At 41.1% G+C, this 22790-nt stretch overlaps 2 protein-coding genes across 3 annotated transcripts; both read left to right on the top strand.

Moving 5' to 3' along the window:
- The first annotated feature begins 15550 nt into the window (after positions 1 to 15550).
- Positions 15551 to 15910, top strand: LOC147071952 (uncharacterized). Its single transcript, XM_085946478.1, has one exon. It carries the CDS (start codon positions 15551 to 15553, stop codon positions 15908 to 15910), a length of 360 nt encoding a protein of 119 aa, XP_085802604.1.
- A 1045-nt stretch (positions 15911 to 16955) lies between these two features.
- LOC147071951 (uncharacterized) lies at positions 16956 to 22758 on the top strand. 2 transcript variants are annotated; one of them, XM_085947522.1, is made up of 3 exons: positions 16956 to 17562; positions 19194 to 19284; positions 21003 to 22758. In XM_085947522.1, the coding sequence occupies exons 1-3, from the start codon at positions 17236 to 17238 to the stop codon at positions 21335 to 21337; spliced, it is 753 nt and encodes a 250-aa protein (XP_085803648.1). In that variant the 5' UTR covers positions 16956 to 17235; the 3' UTR covers positions 21338 to 22758. The 2 variants fall into 2 exon arrangements, with proteins under 2 accessions (XP_085803648.1, XP_085803649.1); XM_085947523.1 differs by having other exon boundaries at positions 16965 to 17562; positions 19200 to 19284.
- Positions 22759 to 22790: the final 32 nt, after the last annotated feature.

Genomic DNA, 22790 nt, shown 5'->3' with positions numbered 1-22790 from the left:
TTCTGTAATGCAAATTTTGATTTAATTTACCGAGGACATGACGTTATGAATATTAGGTAGGTACCTATGATTATCATCATCAGGGGCGCGACAACCCGGTGTGGGTCCTGGCCTCCTCCAACAGCTCCCTCCACCCGGCCATATCCAGTGTGGCCGCTTTCCAATTTGGTACACCCAGAATACGGCAGTCACTGGCAGCTCCATCCAACCAGCAAATCTTTGGCCTCCCATTTCTTCTACATCCTATTGGATTGCTGGACATCACTCTCTTTGCCGGTTCATTGTCATGTCACATGACCTAGCCATCGCAGTCTCCCAATCTTAATTGATTGAACTGCGCTGCAATCTTCGTACAACCCGTAGAGCTCAGCATTATATCTTCTCCTCCAATTAGTGCCATCCCTGATCGGTCCATATATATGGCGGAGAATTTTTCTTTCAAAGATGTTCAGAGCTCGTTCATTTCGCAGAGTTAATGTCCAGGTTTCCGATGCGTAGGTGAGCACTAGCTTTACAAGTGTCTTGTAAAGAGTGCTTTTAGTTCGGCGAGATAGTATGCGATAGGTACTTAAAATGTCTTAACAGACCAAAGTAGCATTTATTCGCAGACATGATTCTCTTGTTGATTTCTTCTGTAATATCATTATGTCGAGTTACAAGAGATCCAAGGTATATGAAACTGTCGACCGTATCAAACTTGTATGCGCCAATATCTAACTTTGGTGCGACTTCTCGTGGTGTGACATAGACAGGCATGTATTTAGTTTTTGCCTCATTTATTTGTAAACCCATTCTTTTGGCAGAGGCTTCTAGTGCTGTGAATGCCTTTTCCAGTGCCAATTCTGATATGGCAATGATGTCGATATCATCGGAATACGCCAACAGCTGCACAGGCTTAGTAAATATCGTGCCGCTGCCACGGGCATCAATCTTTGCATCCCGTATCGCCTTTTCTAGCGCAATATTGAAAAGAAGGCATGCCAGAGCGTCAACTTGCCTGAGGCCATTTAGTGATATAAATGGCTCGGATATTTCCGCTTGAAGCTTCACCCGGCATTGTACTGGTGTCATTGTCATTTCTACAAGTTTAATTATTTCTGTCGGAATTTCAAATTCTCGCATTGCTTCGTATAACCGGTCTAGATTAATGCTATCATAAGCTGCCTTAAAATCGATGAACAGGTGATACGTGTTAATATTGAATTCAGAGGTCTTTTCTAGAATCTGCCTTAGGGTGAATATTTGAGTAGCACATGATCTCCCTCGTCGAAAGCCTCCTTGGTAGTGCCTGAGTATTCCTTCTACAATGGGTTCCAGCCGCTGGAGTATCAGAATCGACAACAGTTTATATGCAGAGTTAAGGAGTGTCACCCCTCTGCAGTTACTACATTCTAGTTGGTTTCCTTTCTTGTGCATGGGGACAAATCAGCCCATCCTTCCACTCCTCTGGCATCTTTTCTGAAGTCCATACTTGGTGGATTAGGCTATGTAAATGTTTGAGCAGGCTTTCTCCCCCACATTTTATTAATTCACTCTGGAGGTTATCTATTCCAGGCGATTTGTTTGTTTTTAACCTTGACATGGCACCTTTTACCTCATTTAATGTCGGTGGTTCTTCGTTATCATCCATGCCACTTTGTACTGATTCCTGGTCATGAGTATTAATGTTAGTGTTGCCGGCATCATTATGGGGGGTATTTAAATGTTGATCAAAGAAACCCACCCACCGGGCAAGATTACGGTGCTTTTCTGTGAGTATCATGCCATTGTCATCCTTGCACATTGTGATACGAGGCTTGAAACCCTTCCTAACATTATTTATCTTTCTATAGAACAGCCGACTTTCTTGGGCTGTATAGTGTTCTTGGAGTAGGATCATTTCCTTTTTTAAATAATCACGTTTCTTTTTCTTGTGTAGTTTCTTTTCTTCACGCCGGCGCTTTTTATACTCATCGTCTGATGCCCGTGTTTTCTTCTGTAGCATCATTAAGTAAGCCTCATTCTTTCTCGTAGTGACTTCGCGGCAATCTTCGTCAAACCATTCTGATCGTTCACCTGTTTTTCGGCGTCCTAAGGTATCATTAGCTGAGGATACTATGGCAGTCTTGCACTCTTCCCAGTGTTGATTCACCTCTTCATGGTCTCCAACCTCAACATTGTCGCCCAGGTGAGTGTTCAAGCTCTCCTGGTACCGAGCCAGTTCCTGCGGAATCTTCAGTTTCTCTGTGTCAAAGGGTTTTGCTCTTGCTCCCATTTCCTTTTTGGTGTTCGAGATCTTTGCTCTAACTTTTCCACACACTAGGAAATGGTCTGAGTCTACATCAGCCCCTCTGTATGTCCGGACGCTCATTAGATCCGATCTGTGCCTGTTGTCTATCAAAATATGGTCTATTTGGTTTATTGTGCATCCATCCGGGGATTCCCAAGTTCCCTTATATATATCCTTACGGGGAAACATTGTGCTACCAATAACCATATTTAGTGACGCTGCACAGTTAATTAGTCGGGTACCATTGTCATTACTTTCATTGTGAAGACTATGTTTTCCGACAATGGCAGTGTAGATCTCCTCCCGTCCTATTTTGGCATTTAGATCACCGAGTATTATTTTGACATCGTGATTTGGGCAACTGTTGTACGTGCTTTCTAATGCCGGGTCCACACCGGCAACAAGTTGCGCGACAACTCGTTAAATTTTACGATAATTATCATAATTGCTTAAGAAATTTTACGATAATTATCATGCTTATCGTAAAATTTAACGAGTTGTCGCGCGACTTGTTTTCGGTGTGGCCGCACTTTAACGCATCGTAGAAGTCCTCTTTTTCCTCATCCGACTTATCCTCTGTAGGGACATGTACACTTATAAATGAGTAATTGAAGAAACTTCCTTTAATTCGCAGTCGCATGACCCTTGGGTTGACCGGTTCGAACCCTATAATTAAGTGTTTCACTCGTTTGCTTACGATGAATCCAGTCCCAAAGTGATGTTCACTATCATGGCAGCTATAGAGTATAGTGCAGTCTCGTTTCTCCATCACTCCTTGACCTATCCATCGCATCTCCTGTAGGGCCGTAATATCACATTGGTATTTTATAAGTTGTTCTGTAAGGAGTTTAAGTGCTCCTGTGGGTCTATTCTATACTTATCGAACACTAAATTGATAAATAGTATCAAACTTAGGGTAGGTTTGTATCAAAATATTAGCACTTATTGTAACAATTACACGAAGCCGGTTTTTATTGTTGCAATAAGTGCGATATTTTAACAGCAGCAAGATAGGTGCTGTTAAAATATAGCACTTATTGCAACAATAAAAACCGGCTTCGTGTAATTGTTACAATAAGTGCTAATATTTTGATACAAACCTACCCTAAGTTTGATAATATTTTTCACTTTATCACTTTAGCGGCCGATAAGCATAGAATAGACCCACTGGTCGATAGAGTGATAATGTATTCCATATTCCAAATCGTATTTCCTTAAACCGCTTGCCAGGTTGTCTCAGTTTAGTGTCCGGTTTCCGAGGCTGTTGTTGTGGTTTCGTAACAATGTGTTTTTTACGGGATGAGGTTGTTAGCCCCACGCCCAACCCCCTTTTCGGAGGGCCATTTCTTCCTTCTCCGTTAGCCCTGACTACACCTTCCACCAGGGTTGACTACCTGATCTTAGGTGTAGTTGCTCAGGTTTCCAGGGTTCACCACGTGGAGGTAGAGATAGGAATTGAGTAGGAGAGGCTATGCGACACTATCAGGATACAGTGTCGTGCGGTACGCATGCACTACCCCTTTAAAGCCTCAATTACACTGAGCTTCTTTACGAGCTGTTTATTGGCGAATTTACAATCTGCCTGTAAAGTCGCCCAGTGTAATCATCGAATAAGCTAATAAGCAGGTTGTAAACACTCTACTGAGAAAAGTTGAAAGCAGGTCAACTTTACACGTTACACGCCGGCGTGTGGGCCTACTGCGTCTGCGCAGTAGGGCGCAGTACCAACCTCCCGGTAAAAAAACGAACTACGTTCCGTCAAAATAGTCACTGGCTTGTGGCTTCTCAGCGTATGGAAAGTTTTGTGTGTAATCATCAAATCGCAGTAGCTGAATCGCCCGCTTTTAAATTCGCCAATAAACAGCTCGTAAAGAAGCTCAATGTAATTGAGGCTTAAGCAGGTTGTAAACACTCTACCGAGAAAAGTTGACAGCCGGTCAACTTTACACGCTACACACCGGCGTGTGGGCCTACTGCGTCTGCACAGTAGAATGCAGTACCAACCTCCCGGTAAAAAGACGAACTACGTTCCGTCAAAATAGTCGCTGACTTGTGGTTTCTCAGCGAATGGAAAGTTTTGTGTGTAATCATCAAATCGCAGTAGCTGAATCGCCCACTTCTAAATTCGCCAATAAACAGCTCGTAAAGAAGCTCAATGTAATTGAGGCTTTAGACCCCCAGGTACCTATGATGAATGTGAAAATTAAGAATATTGTTGTTAAAACATTGGGTGTTCCAGGTAAATGGACCTCCTTATTAAATGTCATAATACTAGGTAAGATAATCGTGTAAAATAATTTTATAGGAAATATTAAAATTTCCTTGCCCGAGATTCTATACCTACAGTATTATAAAGGGAATATATATTCGCACAATTGAATAGACTGTTTTCACAAAGCGCCGACCACATTTAAAAAGATGTTTGTCACATCGGAAATGGATGATATTCACAAATCAACTACCTACAACTCTCAAATGATCGATTTGCACTAAGGAAAAAGTAGTCTTCACGTATCAATATACTATTATAACTAATTAATCGTAAAATAATACAAACACTAAGAAAATTAGGTTTAATGATTTTAAACAATATTTTGGCAAAACTTAAGTATGTATTAGCTACCTACTTTCAGATTCAAATAATACTATTAGTAACCTATTTAAAAACTAACTTACCTATTTAAAAAATGACGTTAATTAAAACTTATGTAATTGTGTCGCAGATACCGTCATGAGCTTTTATGATTTATGAAAACAGTTTATTCCATGTAAACAATTATAATAAATACCCTCCTTTTTCTGTCAGCGCATAAGTTTTTCGATCCAAAAATTGTTAATTTAAAATTTGAAAAGCTTATACATTTTGATGCATCATTATCACAAACTAAGATTATCTATATTAGGTAATAATAGGTTGGGGTAGGTTAGGTTACGTTAGGTTCGGTTAGTGACATCAACATAAATGTATTGTTCTTCAGTTGATGTTTTTAGTAGTAAAATTATGACGATATAACTGCAAGGTTTTCCGCCTTGTAGTCAATTCTTTTCTTAATTTGAAATAACGTTAATTTCCCACAACAAAACCGATACAAAATCCTCATATTAAGTCCCGCAGTTTGCCCTGATCGGTCTGCCAACTCCTCAGAGTGAGCTGTGGATGATAGAAGTCGACCTAAAAGGGTCATGAATAATTATATGTAAGTAATATAAAAAGGTATCACATAAGTGTGATTTTTGTAATTTCATAAGTGCCACTCGCATGCTGCGAGTCAATATGTATTTGAATTGTTTCTATAATGTTATTAAATTAAAATCACTGATCAAATTTAAAATGTTATTTCCAGTGTATGGGATTACACCGCGAGCCACACGTTCGCGTGAAATGGAATCCCCCTTTTGTACTTCGTATAGATCATGGGTGGCCAACCTTTTCAGCAGCCGGGCCAGATTCTAAAAATGAGATTTCCTACCGGGCCGCACAACCGATTTTTTTATTATACAAAACAAAAAAGAAATATAAATTACTTAATTAAATAAAACAAAAATGAGAATCAAACTTATTTATTGGATAAGACTTTTTTTTTAAATAAAAAATAAAGAAAATAATATAAAATAATAAATTTTAGTGAGAAGTTTGATTTTGTGTGTTAGAACTAAGTGCGTCAATATCGACATCGAGTGAGGTTGTTCCTACACGCAAACAGTTTTCCAAATGGCCATCAGTAATTCGTGTTTTCACTCGGGATTTGATATGCTTCATCCGACTAAAAAGCTGTTCACACGTGTAAGTGTTTCCAAATAGCGAAGTCATCATTAAAGCATGTTTGTAAAATGCAGGATATTTCTCCTTGTCCAAATATGTTTTGTAAAACTCTTCCAAACCAACCTGATGGAATTTATCCTTTCACAATGTTCAATTTGTAAATTTCTCGGTAATCAAATCACGTCTACGGAGAATGGCGATGCAAATGCAGCAAAAAGCACACGGTGCTTTTTAAAATCTTCAGCCAATATCGAATCTCAATTTGCGAAATTAGCACATCTAGCGGCAGCATTTCATATAATTTTTATTTTCTCACTGCTCCACGGGCCACAAGTTGACACCCAGCGGGCCACATGCGGCCCGTGGGCCGCTGGTTGGCTACCCATGGTATAGATGATATCATGCATCTTCTTTCTGAAGTAAATGCCGTATAACCCTTTATGTTAAACAGAGACAGCGCTGTTCACTCACTCGTATTGTGAAGCCTAGTGAGTAAGAAAGAGAACACTCTAAGACTGATTCTCTATAGTCAGATCTCGTAGGTACGTGTGAGCGAGACAAATTCACAAACTTAAAACATAACCAATCCCTAGGGGAAATCTTTTGTACCAAACTTTTAGATTGTTGATTTATATAACTTAAATGAATAAATGAATATTGTTTATGTTATTAGTAGAACTCATGAAAAGACTAACCAGCAAAAGGACCTAGATCCACACCAAAGTATAGATAGAAACGAACGAGCGCCGACAAGAGTGAAGAAAGAAGAAAGAAGAAAAAGAAACACAATTTTAATTCTAACCAACAAGCCAAGATGCAGACAATACAGAAAAACCCGAGACTTCCATCACACGCCATCATACAGATGAAAGGGATATGGGGCTTGCCCCGGTGCCCTAACACGCCAAACATACCACAACCACAACAATCAAATCAACATTCGCAGACTGGCACTCACCGCGAACAGTCATACCTCAAGCTCCGATACGAGTAATAATATCGATACAGATTCGATTTTATTAACGCTTTCAAGACATTTCGATTACAAATAATTCCGATCCTAATTTCGACACAAAGAAAATTCGATACGAATTCCGCCACCTCCGCCACCTTTCTCGATTGGAATAACTCCGCCATCTTGCTCCGCCACCTTCGCCGATTGATTTCAATACGAAGCTGCCACCTTCGTTGAAATAATTCCGCCACTATCGCCGATCCAGTCCGCCACCTTTGGATGCTGCAGCGCCGTTATCATCGCCCATCTGGAGGACATCTAATGAATTTCTGCCGCCTCTGATTGTCTTTCTTGAGATAATTATCGACGGCCGAGTGAATTGGAACTTCTCTGAAGCCTTCATAGCGGCGAGCAGAGCAACATATACAGATATTGTTACCGATACTTGCGCCTAAGTTGGACAAAGCAAACCAAGATGAGCAAGATACCATCGCTCGCCGGTTTGCTGAATCCGGACTCACATGCACATATCGATGACAACTTCAAAACCGATCTGACGCAGATCCATGCGCTGAAGAGGAAGCTGAGAGCGGCAGATTTTGCCTACATCTACGGCTTTCTCTGCATCGCTTATGGGATTTCGCCACACGAGACACTGCCAGATCTCCAAAAGCAGAGAGACAAGCCTGAGAGAAAAAAGAAAACAAAATCCAACATGCAGAGAGTCCTGGAAGAAATCGATGCCATCAAGCTGGTGGTCTCTAATCAAGCCGACACGGAGGAGGACGACGCTGACTACGAGGACCTGGACATCGATGACTCCGACTACTTTGACGACGATTCATAAACCATGGCCACCGCCAAAGCCCAGGCCCCGGGCGGCCCCTCAACATCCACCGCCCAAACCAAGACCAGCTCCGAAATGATGGACACCACTCCAGCAGTGCCATCATCTCCCAGCATAAAATCAGACAAAACAAAAACATATGCAGCCGCAGCCAAAACAAATGCAGCCGCAGCCAACACCATAATGAGTGATGAAGAATTCCTCAAAAAAAATAAGAGCCGTTAACGATCGCCTCGACCGCGAAGAAGATGAAGAAACAGAAAGAAAAAAGATCAAGAGAGCAAGCAAACGCCCAGCTACAAGAAGCCCCAATCCCAAAATTGCCAAAAAACCAGCTACACAGCAACCAAAAAAGCCAGACATGCCAACCCTCAAAACGACAGTACCAACGAAGGACACAAAAGCAGACAGACCGCCCAAAATCCCACCGATTATTCTGCATGATAAAAAAGTATTCAGGAGTACAATGGCTAAGCTGAAAGACGCTGGTGTCATTGTTTCTGATGCGAAAAATATCAAGGCAGGAATCTTACTCACCCTGCCAGACATAGCCTCCTAAAGGCTAGCAGTTCGGACCATGGACACAGACAAGACAGAATATCATTCGTACAACCTCCACGAGGAAAAACCACTCAAGATAGTGATCAGAGGTATCCCTGAAGAGACGACTGCTGAAGAAATTCGCAGTGAACTCATTGCACTGGGATACCCGATCAAGAACGCCTTCAGGATGACTCAAGGGACCCAGAAGAGACAGATTCCGCTGATTCTCCTCGACGTCGAGAAGAGCAGCGAGGCCAAGAATATCTTTAAGCTCACTCCATCTTTGGATTATCCATCCAGGTTGAGCCGCTACGCAGAAGAACGGCGGACGGACAGTGTCATCGCTGCCAGGGCTTTGCCCACTTCGCCTCCTGCTGCCACGCAACTCCGATGTGCGTCCGATGTGCTGGCGAACACCTCACCACGGACTGCAAAAAGAAGAACACGACCGATCCCGCCAAATGCGCCAACTGTGGTGGCCCACACCCGGCCAACTACAGAGGTTGCCCAAGGTACCCCAAACGCGCTAGATATGCGTTCACAAACGCTGACAAACAACTACAACAACAGCCCAGACAACGCGAAGCACCGCAACACACATTCAGACCAGCATGGATGAACAACACCACCAGAACCACTGAGCCTGACCAAATTAATGAACCGCTGATGGCACTCAAGAACGCCATCGAAACCGCCAACGAACTCATTACAAGACTAACCAACAAAAGGACCTAGATCCACACCAAAGTATAGATAGAAACGAACGAGCGCCGACAAGAGTGAAGAATGAAGAACACAACATTTTAACCAACAAGCCAATATGTAGACAAAACAGAAAAACCCGCAAGGGAGAAGACTTCCATCACACGCCATAATACAGATGAAAGGGATATGGAGCTGAGCCCCGGTGCCCTACACGCCAATTATACCATCATCATCATCATCAAATCAGTCCCGTCCGAGCCGTGCTCCTGAGACGTCTCCGTAACCCGCTTCGGATCTCTTCAGATCTTTGCGAAGGGGTTTCGATAATTCGAGTTCCGTCCAAGTGATATTCTCCGGAGGAAATGTGAGGCCCTTTGGTCTATTTCGCACACTTCGTTAACATATTCAAATCAAATACGCGCTCTCGAAAAATTCTCAGCGGAATTCCCGCTCGTGCTAAAACTGACGTCATACGTACATGACGTCACTTTCACAGTAACGCGAAACGCGTGCTAAATTTTATAAACGTCAGTTCTAAACGAACTCAAAATAAATACGTGAATAATCTTTTAAACTCAATTAAACGTTTACCACTCAAACTAAATAGTGTTTTAAGATTTAGTTTTGATAATAACTAAATATAAGAATATTTTATAAATTATAAATACGTGTTAAATAAATTAAGATTTTATATAGATAATTAAACAAATAAATAATAAGTTTCTACTTTTTAATTGACAATCTGAATGTTTACTAGAAGACTATATACGCAAGAAAACATTTATTAAAAATAAATTTGTATTATAAATACTTTAATTATAAGTAGGTACTTTAATAACTTTATATTAAGTTCGTATCATTGAACCTGAACTGAACGAATCAAATCGCACCGTTGGATTTATTTGATTTGGAACCGTTTGGTAGAATGTCCACGGAAACGCTTTTCTGACAACTAATTAGTGTTGCGAGTACTTAAAATTAATTCATAATATATTAGTCTCTAAAACAGAAACATATTTGAAACGTCAACTTGTTATGACATTCAATCCTCCTATCGTGGTCTACAATAATACAAATTTAACAAACTGTCGTATTCATTCATTTTAAATATACAAAATATAAAGAATGCTTCATAAATAGGTAGCCATTTAGTTAATTTATAAGATTTATAGGTATGACGAGTTTTTAAAAATTACTTTTGATTAGAGCTTTTTATAATTGACCACTTGTTCATCTCGACAGTATGATATTGTGACTTAGACGACAATCAAACATATTAAATTCGTATAAAGATCATTCCGGGTTGATTTAACACAGTTTGTAGTTTAGAATCTCCGTTACAAAATATAAATAAAATGAAAATAAATTCTTTGTCTGACATAATAATTATAGTAATGATATTAAATCGAACCTGCATAGAATATAAATAGTGCTGGATTTTGAGATAATAAGACCAAAAGCGGCGTCTTGTTCGCGTATAGTTACTTATGAATAATAGGTATTGATTATTAATCTATAATATATATAATTCAAGTGTACTCCTATGGTGTAAATATCTAACATATTAATATGAACACCTCACGATATATAAATGACGAATAATGCTTATCGACACTTTGACAGATTGCCATTAGCCTATGGATCGTCCGAATTGGTTTGACGTTTCATGGCAAACCATTTTTGATGGTCCGAGAACGGTTTGATTTTCAATGATACACTGAACCAAACGTCAAATCTCAAACCATTTCCGGTCAACTACAATTTGTATGTATATTGTCTATGGTTTAATTTGATTTGTTTCGTTCATGTTGAAAGAAACGAACCTATTATGAACAATATGGATTGTGCCATAGACAATAAAATTATAAATATTTTAAAAGCGAGTTATCAATAATAAAGTGCCTTTAGTGGAGCACCATTCTCGAGTGCATCCACCTCCTACTCCAAATCCTCACTGGATGAAACTCCTCTTCAAGACTGAGCTAGTCGAATATCAGGGGACCACCCATTGGTGGATACTTCTGAAGGATTGATAACATCCTACTTCTCATCACGGGGCTTGTTATCTACCCTCGGTGGTAACACCCTGAAGGGGGGTTGACATTAGGTTAGGTGGGGTCAGGTTGGGTTAGGTTAGGTTAGGTTAGATTAGGTTGATGGCTCTCCGTAGCGCCTTCCTGTGGTCTTGGTGATTCCGTTGGAGGTCGTCGTTGAAGGTCTCCGTTGAGCCCGGCGTCTGGAGGAAAGGCATTCGTGGCGGAGCTCAGCAATGTCTTCGTTCCACCAGTAGACTGGCCGTCGCTGGTTTTGGCTGCTACGTCTGGGCATTGAAGCGTCACAACTGTGTTGCAGAAGGTCGTACAGTGCGCTGGTAATGTCCTCAACACTAGCACTCTGTGATTTGCTTAGCACCGCACTCCTTCTTTCAGCAACGGCCTCATCAAGTGTCATCAGGTTGAGCTTTCGAACCCCCCAACCAGTGTTTGCGAGATTCGGTTGGGGTCTGGTGAAGCGCGCTTCCAGATCAAAACTGATATAGCGGTGATCGCTGTGGGAGTATGCGTCGAGGACTTGCCAATTTCTGATTCCCCCCACGACTGATTCGTCCGCGAACGTGGCGTCAATGACCGAACCGCTACTGCCTCGGACGCAAGACTCCTCTTCTGTCTGTTGTCGATGAGCCCCATTCTGAAGCTTTTGGATTGAAGTCTCCGGCAAGGATTACAGGTAGGATTGATGTTTTCACGTCATCTTCGAGGCGTCTGAGGTCATTTGCGAAGGCGTCCATGGGAGAATTGGGAGAGGAATAGCAGCTGTAAAGTCTAAGCTTTTCGATCTCTACCCATGTCGAGCCGCCTCCGTTATCACAACCGACGCCTGTGATGCGTAAGTGGATAGTCGGCGCGTAGATTGCAGACCTCGGACCCGAGCCTGAGTACCACCAGTTTGGGAAATTGCGATGCTGCTCAGAAATTATCACGAGGTCTGCTCACCGCTCCTCGGCTATGTGCACCATCAAGTCCTGGGCAGCCTGGCAACCATTCAGGTTAATTTGGAGGACTCGGATCATTTTTTCTTTTTCTTGTCCTCCAATGCAGCTCTGAGGGCTGCGCAGTTTCTGCTCCCTGTCTGGTGATCGCAGCTCTTTTTGAGGTTGGCCCATGTCCTGCAATTGGGTTTGTTTGTGCAGGCTGCGGCTTTCTGGCCTTCCGTCCTGCAGCGATTGCACTCCTTGCTTCTGTCTACAAGGCTTGTGCAATCCGCTGCAAGGTGCCCAAATCCATGGCATTTGAAACACCTTGGGAGGTGAGCCCGAGGTCTTAGTCGGCAGTTCACCCAGCCGATCCGTATTTTCCCCCCCTTGATAAAGTCTGCGGAAGCATCTCTAGGCAGTCTGGCGACCGCCAACTGGGTGCCACTAAAGGCAGGCCTCAGAGAGATGACTTTTGCATCCTTTGCCATTCGGGGGGACGCAGCCGTCAAAGCATCCATCAGCTCGATGCCATCAGTTGCTCCGTCGATATCACGAATTTCGACAATGACGCTGGGGGTAAGCTTTCTCACATGAGCTCCTTATCCCAGCGTCTTGGTGATCGGTTTGGCTTGTGCCTCTTTTCATTTGCAGGAGCAAGTCTCCACCCCTGGTTTGTCGAATTCCTGCGACCTCGACATTCGGGAGAACGACTTTCTTCCTGATGCGCCTGAGAGTCTCCGCGTAGGAGGCGTTGTCCTCAGCTTTGACTTCAATTGCGTCGTTTCTGGGTCCAGGAAGTTGTCTTGTCTTCTCTATTCTTGACTTTTCTTTCCCTTTCTGGGACTTTTCTTATTTTCCTTTCTTGTTTTTAGAGTCTTCTTTTTCTTTTTCTTTAGTGCCATTTGCTGATTTTCTCGTTGGTCTTGATTCTTTTTTCCCCTCCTTGGCCTTTTCTGCTTTGGCCGTTCTCTTGGAAGTGACCTTGCTCCACTTTTCCTCTTTTTTTGGAGACCCATCTTCCGTGAGTGATGAAGTCTGGGTATCCTTGGTTCCTAACTTCGGCCTAGTCACAGCCACGTCTTGGCAGGTGCCCGTGTCATGCTTACGGAGATCTGCCAATATCAATACCGCATTGGTGATCTCCGCTAGTCCCTCCTATATCGGGGCGTGGACGTTGGTTTTTTCCTTAATGTACGCCATCAAGGACGTGACCTTTGCCTCCAGCAAGTCCACCGTCTCCCACATCTTCGTCGTATTTGTTTTAGTTTTATTAGTATCCATAGTTGATCCCACGAGTAGCAAGGGAAGAGAAGTTCATCCGACCAGGCCTCGCATAGCCGGATAAGCCAGAATACTCAGGGGGGTTGGCAGGTACCTCTGAGGGATCGTTTGCAACCTGTTATTTTGCATCTACAAGCCACTCATCCATCAGCACGATGCCTTCCACTATATATTGGGTTAAAGACGTTGTCTGTTCTTAGTAAGCTGCCGGGGCAGCGGAAGCCCCCTACCACGACAAGGTGACAGACGCAGGGGGAAAGAGCAAGGCAAGATGCTGGGCCGAGCTGTGCAGTTCGGTCAATGAAGATCCCTGGGGCATGCCCTACAAAATTGTGAGAAAGAGGCTCCGGACTGCAGTCGTAGATCCCTACCTCAAGGGCCCGGGCAATTTGGAGTCGGTAATAAGCACCCTTTTTCCACAGCACCAGCCCAGAGAAAGTTCCTGTGCTGCGATGGACGAGGTGATCAGCCCATTCTCCGAAACAGAACTGCTTATAGCTAGCTGCCAAGCGCATAAAAACCGCGAAGTCACCAGGACCAGACTGCATTCCAAACGCGGTCATCAAACTGCCTGACCCTGCGCTGCTGCTGGCGGTTTTTAACACATGTCTGCGGGAAAGAACTTTTGCTTCGCCCTGAAGGCCAATTCTTGAATGAAGCAGTAAAAAACACCGCTTTAATGAAGCATTAATGAAGCACGTAAAATGTTTAGTTTTACAGGAGATATTGTGTGTATAAAGATTCGAACGAAATGCATTCGTGCGAGTGAGAAAGCATTCAGCATGCTTATACCTTATATCCATGCGTTAGAGTAAGATAGAAAGTAAACATGCCAAAACGAACCGTTTGTGAATTGTTGAAGTACGTAGCCAATTAATCAGTTAGGTACGTCTCCAAAAAACAATATTACAACACGGAATTTCCGTTGTATTTTGCAAACAAACATGTGTGTTTCTGTATTACAAAATCACAATAAATATTTAAGTGAGAATTTAAACACAAACTAATACTTTCAGCGGTAATAGTTGTGTAAAAGATAGAAAAAATAGAATAACAGCCTGCTCACTACGTACAAATTTTTGACGTTTAATAATATGTCAAAGTCAAATGGAGAGTTACTAGCGCCTCTAGCGGCAAAGCGTGTATAGTTAAATTACATACTGTACTCGACACCACCGGTCGACTTTTAATATACTTCGTTGTAGTAGGTTTGCGCTTAGGTTGTGCAACCGGTAATACTGCTTCATTCAAGAATTGGCCTTCTGGAAGAGGCAAAAACTAGTTCTTATACCAAAGGGCAAGGGAACGCCACCTGGCCCATCTTCGTACCGACCACTCTGCATGCTCGATGGAGCCGGAAAGCTGCTAGAAAGACTAATCCTTCAGCGACTCCAGAAGTCATTGGAGGACGAAGACAAAGGACTGTCACACAACCAGCACGGTTTCCGTCCTCGTCGATCTACCATCGATGCAATAGCGAAGGTAGTAGCGACAATCCGACTTGCCTGGCAAGGAAGTGTCAAGGCAAGCAAGCACGTCGTGTTGATTGCACTGAACGTCAAGAACGCCTTCAACACGGCGAATTGGGAACAAACCCTCAACGCGCTTGTCGAAATCGGCGCACCAGTGCACATCGTCAGGCTCGTCGAGAGCTACTTCACGGAGCGAGTACTCGAGTACGAGTGCATGGGCAAGAAGTGCCAACGTAATGTTTCGGCGGGTGTCTCACAGGGCTCAGTCCTTGGGCCAGCTCTGTGGAATGCGATGTACGATGGCCTTCTTAAAATCCCGTTGCCCGAAAAAGCGACTCTGGTTGCCTTCGCCGATGATGTGGCCGTCCTCGTCACAGCCAAAACAACCCAGCTACTACTCTGCTGCAGAGGAGACTCTAAGAAAAGTCAGAAGATGGCTTGACAGCAGAGGGCTCGAACTCGCTGTCCATATAACAGAAGCGTAACAAACAAGGCGTAGAAAGCTGGCGCCGCCAAAACTTGAGGTTGACGGCTTCGAGGTGCCGTTCTCCAGATCATTACGGTACCTCGGAGTGCAGATCGACGACAAGCTGCGATTCGCAGAGCACGCAGAAAAGGCGGCGTCCAAGGCAACGAGAATTGCAGAAGACCTTGCCAGGCTGATGCCCAACATCGGTGGACCAAAACAAAAAAGACGGAAACTCCACTCCGTCTTCATATACGGCGCCCCAATATGGGCCGATGCCACGAAAAGAAGAAAAGAGGACGAGGCTCACTCTGGCAAGAGTGCAAAGAAGGAGTGCACTCAGAGTCGCTTCGGCATACCGCACGGTATCGGAGGACGCCATCCTCGTGCTGACTGCCACCCCGCCAATAGACCTGCTTGCCAACGAAAGGCAAGCAGTGTACAACGGCCAAAAAAAAGTCGACGCTAAGGAGCTGACCATGCAAAAATGGAAAGAAAGGTGGGATGCCTCCACAAAGGGCAGGTGGACACATCAGCTCGTCGGAAACCTAAACGCGTGGTGCGAAAGGAAACACGGCGAGCTGAATTACCACCTGACCCAAATGCTCACGGGTCATGGATGCTTCTCCAACTAGGTCCACATGATAGGGAAAGAAGCGACCCGCGAATGCCATCACTGTGGAGGCCATGACGATAACCCTGCACACACGCTGTTTGACTGCCCAGCTTGGGAGGAAGCCAGAAACACCCTGAAGGGGATTGTCAACGAGGAAGCAATGTCGCTGACGAACATGGTTCTCTCAATGCTGGAAAGCACAGCTGCATGGTCAGCATGGCCAGAATTCGCATCGTGCGTCCTCAAGACTAAAGAAGAAGACGAAAGATCCCGGCGAGGAGAACAGGTAGAAGTGGCCTAACAAAAGGCAAGGACATAGCTGCCTCCCTGAAGTAATGCATAAAAGCGGATTCCGGGGGGACAGCTGAGAAGAGGAGGGGGGTTTTAGTGGGTAAGAATCCCACACTACCATCAGCCAGTCGCCGCTGACTGCTGGTGGTGTCTTAAGAAGATTTCCCCCCGCCGAAAAAAAAAGGTTAGATTAGGTTAGTTAGGTTAGGTTTGGTTCAAAAAAGATAGTTATACAATCTCATGACGGCATCTGCGCCACATTTACCAAAATTTATATCGATGAACCGAAAAAGATATACCTAGGTGGTGTTATTTGGATGTAGATTTACATCAAATAATAATATATGAACGATAGCAGCACGAATATATACCTATTTATATTACTGTGTTAAACATTAATTATATTGACACCTAAGCATCATTTTTGCGATTGCCTTCTAATAAATTGTATTGCCGATACAATTATTAGTTTGACATTTGTGAATTTCTACCTTTTCTTTGTGGGATATTATATTATTTATCGGTGAAAATAATTTTACAAATGTGTGCAGTTGTCAAAATTGAGTGAATTTATATTTACAGTGAGTGATTTATGATTTTTGTTTTGTGAAACAAACTATTTTATGTGATTTCATCTATTTATTTGTGAAATCATTTAATTTATGTGAAAACTACTTTCCAAATGAAAGTAATTTTTTTTTTATGAATTTTGATTATTGCAATGTGCGATAATTCCCACCATATTCACTGGGGCTTTTGGTGTTTTATTGTCTGTGGTAATCAGTGGTAATCTAGCATCAAGGTTATTAGCTGTCATAATATTTATTATTATTAGCGATCCGGCATCAATTCTGTTATTTATTACTCACAAGAGATATTATGTACTAGATAGAGAAAATTAAAAATTTGCATTACTAGTTCATACCTGAATTATAATCAAGTTATGTCATGAATTACAGTAAACGTTTTCTTTTATAATGTAGATCGACGTTATAAAACTTGTAGTAGAATAATTATTACTGATAAAAAGAAGTTTGAATCTTTCACTTCATAATGGATTGGTCAACCAGTATGATTATGGAATTTTTGAAGTTGTATGAAAACGAAGATTGTATTTGGAATCCTAGGAATCCTCAACATAAAGACCGATCGAAGAATTTAAATGCATGGAACCGTATTCAAGAAGCTATGAAAGTTGATTGTACAGTAAAACAGTTAAAAACTAAAAAAGATGGTTTAATGGCAACATTTAGGCAACTTATGCACAAAAAAAAGCGATCCATGGTGTCAGGTGAAGTTGTATACAAACCAAGTTGGTTTGCGTATGCCACCATGGAGAGATTTCTTGGTCCACTGTATCTGAAAGACATTGATATGGAGGTAAACCCGGCATTAGTTTCATAATCTTTTCACTTCATCATCTTATCTCGCATTATATTTGAAAAAAATCAGCGTTTTTAATTTCAAAACGATTGTTTCATTCTAATTGATTTAATTAATTAAATGCCTAATTAAAAAGTATTAATATGTTTCTTTTGATTCGATACTGCCAAATAGATCTAAAAAAAGTTCCAGACGCAGTAGGCCCACACGCCAGCGTGTAGAGTGTAAAGTTGACCGGCTTTCAACTTTTCTCGGTAGATTGTTTACAATCTGCTTGTTAGCTTGTTCGATGATGACACTGGGCGACTTTACAGGCAGATTGTAAATTCGCCAACAAGCAGCTCGTAAAGTAGCTCAATGTATTTGACGCATAATGTCCCTAAAGCCTCAATGACATTGAGCTACTTTACAAGCTGCTTGTTGGCAAATTTACAATCTGCTTGTAAACTCGCCCAGTGTCATCATCGAACAAGCTAACAAGCAGATTATAAACAATCTACCGAGAAAAGTTGAAAGCCGGTAGGGAAGCGGAAGGGAGGAGGGTTTGAGTGTAAACTCAATTCGTTAGTAGAATTCTACGTACATGTTATAAATCAAATTATATTAGTTTGAATATCTTCGCCTTGGTCATAAATAAACCTATTTCACATCTGGAAAATTCAGAAATTGGATCCTCATGGATTGCCTCAGGTTTTACTGAACACACGTCATGTTTATGTATATATATCATTTATCAATTTTAATAAAACCAACCATGTTCCTTTCAAAATATCGCTTCATTTCACCATCGTAAAATTTGGTATTTGGTCAATTGAAATTTTAGATGGAATAGCTCTATTCATCACATTCACCATAATTATACACGTATTAGACTGTCATTATTAAAACATTTGACAGTTAATAATTTGAGGTACTTACCAACAGTTATCATAGCTTTGTCATTTTCGAGGATGTTTTATGTTTATTCAAATTCAAATTTATTTAAGTATAGTGATATATATCGCTTGTAGTAACTTGTAGTAACAAAGCGTTCACAATAGAGATAATTAGTGTTCACAATATTTAAATAAACTAAGTAAAACCTATTTAAAAAATATTAAATAACCGCCTTAACCATCTCACGTAAGTGGAATATATCAATATCCAAAGTGATTCGGATGAACATAATTATTGCCTCCCCAATTGACATTACCAATCGCAGGTTAGGTCTGCACCTTGAGAGAACAAACAACAGATGTTCAGTTTTTTTAAGAGCGACACACACGTCAATACCATCAAAAATTGCAAAGTTTCCATTTACACTGCATATAAGTTGCATATATTCCACGTCCACTTTGACTGGTGATAAATGAAGTAAAACATTTTGTCACTTAATAATAATAATAAATATTATATCACAGTGGCAAAGGGTGGAGGTAGGCTGTGGAAATCCGCCATAAATAGTCCACACTAAATTTTGTCATATATACCTACTTATTTGTTTTCATTGAACCAAGAATACAAACTGCAGATTGCATTTGTTAGTTTTAAAAATGTTACATCGTAATGACTATATTTTACATTTCCTTGCAAGTAATTCTTTGATTTTTGTTATATTATGCAGTTGATGATGGTTTTTAATTTGCAAGTTTCAGGATTGCAATGAAAGTTTCCGAGAAGAAGAAGATGACAGTGACTCCCGAAGAAAAGACAGAAGCAGAAGCAATAGCAATGATTCAGGTATTTCATTCTAGCCATATTGCTTATAACTAGGCTTATCATATTATTTTCTTTTTGAAAGCTGGACAAAATAAAATTAATAACTAATCATTTTTTACACAGATTTTAGACAGGACTTTTTCGAAATTTATTTTTATAATTGCTTTGCTAATTGCTAACATTGCTTTAAGGACATCTACTTTCAACTGTGTTTTTTCACTCGTCTACAACTTATTCATAAGAGAGAAGACCCTTTCTACCGGTACATTAGTGCCGGGCAGACTTATATTCAATAATTATACAAAAATTATTGGCGCGAAAGTGTTTGAACAACTCCACCCAACGACTTTCCGTTGGAATATTCCCAGTGTTACATTGAGACACTTTTTGCGGTGTAATGTAATTAGAAAAAAGTGACTACTTATCAAATATTTCTGTATCTTTGTCACAAGTTTCTTTCTTTTCGAAAACGGGACATTTTGGCGTCCCGGAGCTGTGTTTGGGGACACTGGGACACGCCACCTGAAAACGGAACTGTCCCGGTGAAAACGGGACGACTGGTCACATTATTTATACATGTTAAATGGTCTTCTACATCCCCCTTTCTGACACCGAAAACTCAGTGTCAGAAAGACTTGTTTACAACTATAACCATTTTTAAAAAAGGATATCGTGTTTTTAAAACAATGTACACTTTCACATTTTAGGGTCTACTTGTTGAAAACTAGATACTTATCTCAAAATAAATATTATTTTAAGACAATATATATTACTCTATAAAAATACTATAGATGGCATTTTAGGTCTTAAATTATCGATATTTAGCTTGTAGATCAGAAATATGTACATTTTTAATACAAAATGACAAACCGACTGGGACATTGTGACCCATAATTATGATTACGCATAGGGCTCTTGGTGTCCTCGGATATTTAAAAATTTTGGGTACTTAATGTAATTTGAATTCTAATTGATTTAAGTTTTGTATTATTCCATTTTTGTCATCAGTACAGAATACAGTTGATTCTTCTTTATTTAAAAAATCAATACAATAAATTCATGTGAAAACCTTATTACTAAGTAAAGAAGCAAGTGTAAAAACTAGTGTTGACAATTTGAAGTGTTTAAATAATTGGTGATAAATTAGGATGATCGAAAAAATAAATATAAACCTTACTATAAATTTTTAATTTAATAATTTTTCTTCAAATATCCCCTACCCCTAAAACACAATATATGTTTTTGAATCACACTTGTTTTTCCAATAATGTAATACATACCTAGGTATGTTTCTGAAGCTCTTTCAAGTTTCTGGAATACACCATTCATTCATCCATGTCGTTATCTGAACTCATAATCCTTAGTCGAATTCAGATAATCAAGGCTATATATATTTATTTGCATGAGGAACATGGTGTGTAAAACTCCCACCTCCGCACCCGTTATGTGTATGCAGCCACGTCGATGTGCGGCCACCTAACATAACCCTTACATGTGCCAGATCAAAGAATTTAAGCCCTCATTTTTTCCCGAGCAGAGCCGCACGGGACTGGTGATGCAACCTTGAACCGAAGTGCGAATGCATGATGTTAATTTATATGGCAACTATCAAAGTGACTTTAATTTGAAGAGTCGCAAGGGGAGCCGGGAGCTGGTAAATGGATAAATAATTCAATGCACTCCTTCACCAAGTTGAAAAATTTCTGCTCCAATTAATGTACCTATCGTTTGTTTCATAGAACCAGAGGTGCCAACGAGATCAATACGTGAACCAAACCCACGACGGAATCTACAAACACCACCTCCTTTCACGGACAGTAAAGTGACTCCTGAACTGGTGGCAGCTATTACAGGGAAGCGGCAGATAAATGAGACATTCGGTTTCCTCAAATCCGCCTCAGAGACGTCTGATGTTAGAAAAGACGAATGTGATTTATTCTGTGAGCTGCTATCGATCAAATTGAAAAAGATGGACCATAGTTTAAGAGAATCAGTTATGTATGATATTGACACATTGATATATCGCGCAAGAAAAAACGGGTTACATAACGAGCATTCCCTTATAGTACCGTAATGGATCCACATAAAAAGTGAAGTTATATCATAGTATTTATTACTCGATAATCAAATGCCTGCACGAAAATAGCGAATGCTCTGTTAGAATTGTCAGAACACCGTCACGGAATGGTTCAGGGTCACGACCAGAGTCAGACAGGGTTGTGTCCTTGCTATGTTTCTCTTCATCATCCTCTTTGACTTCATACTACGGAAGTCAATACCATCTGACCGAGGCATATCTGTTACCACCACGGTGAAGCTATGTGACCTGGAATACGCCGATGACGCTGTCCTATGAAAACTCATCTCGCATTGATTTGAAAATCAACGTGAAGAAAACCACTGTTTTGTACAATAGCACCTATGCTGATCCAGATTTCGTTCTGATTAGCGACAGGCAAAACATCGAGAGCGTCGACAGCTTCTAATACCTGGGGGTACACATCACGGGAGACGGCATTCTCCAGAGAGAGCTCACTATCCGAATGGGAATGGCTGGAGCAACATTTGACTCGATGCGGAGTGTCTGGGACTCACGATTATACTCGGTTAAAACCAAATGCCGCCTATTCGATGCGTGCATTATGACGGTGCTGCTTTACGGTAGAGAATCGTAGCACCTTACGAAGACTCATAGCAACTGTATACTGAGCTTCGAAAACAGATGTTTGCGACGGATACTGGGTATGCGGTGGTATGACTTTAGGAGTAACGAGGAGATAAGAGAACGCACCAAGCAGCCTTTCATCACGCTGAGAGTGAAGAAGCGACGTTAGATCTGGCTCGACCACGTGCTGCTGATGTCAGAAGACAACTTCAACCTGGCTTCCCTTTTCTTCAGGCCGACCGGATTCCGGCGTCCTGGAAGGCCGCTAAATACTATCTATAGTGTATACGGTGGAGCTACGGGATGCTGGTTTGACCTGGAACCAAACAAAAAGACTGGCGTGTGACAGGGATTCTTGGAGGCGCCGCGTGGTGTCCATATATGAAGAAGAATTTATTATCGAATTTATTCGGAATGACAAATTAAATTAATTACACACATTATATACACCCGAACTCCACTACATAGTGTCTTAGAAATGTTGTTTCTAAAAATTAATAAAATATATATGTGTGTACTCACTTATCTTTTAAAATTGACAATGTATAATGTTAAGCATTTTTTTAAAGATTTGAATTTTCCTGTGGCAAAATCTTTAGTTTCGTTTGGAAAAATGAAAATAATATTTATCTAATTTGTCTTTTTGTGAACTTTATCAGGTTTTGAATTGGTAAATTTGTTTGAGTGGGTGTATTGTTTGATTGTGGATATTGGAAATGAGAAATATACAAATTGGCACATTTTATATATTTTTAAATGGAAATGTGTTAATTTATGTATTTCAATTTCGGAACCCTCTTGGTTTTTAAAATAAATGATCTTGTATTTTTATTTGTTTTTTTACATCCCCTTGCTTCCTCAA

Source organism: Rhyacophila brunnea, unplaced genomic scaffold, assembly GCF_057557595.1.
Source record: "Rhyacophila brunnea isolate RB1 unplaced genomic scaffold, BYU_Rbru_1.0 scaffold_2, whole genome shotgun sequence".
NCBI classification, from domain to species: Eukaryota; Metazoa; Arthropoda; class Insecta; order Trichoptera; family Rhyacophilidae; genus Rhyacophila; species Rhyacophila brunnea.
Note: the sequence above shows the minus strand (reverse complement) of the source record. Positions and strands in the feature narration are given on the sequence as shown.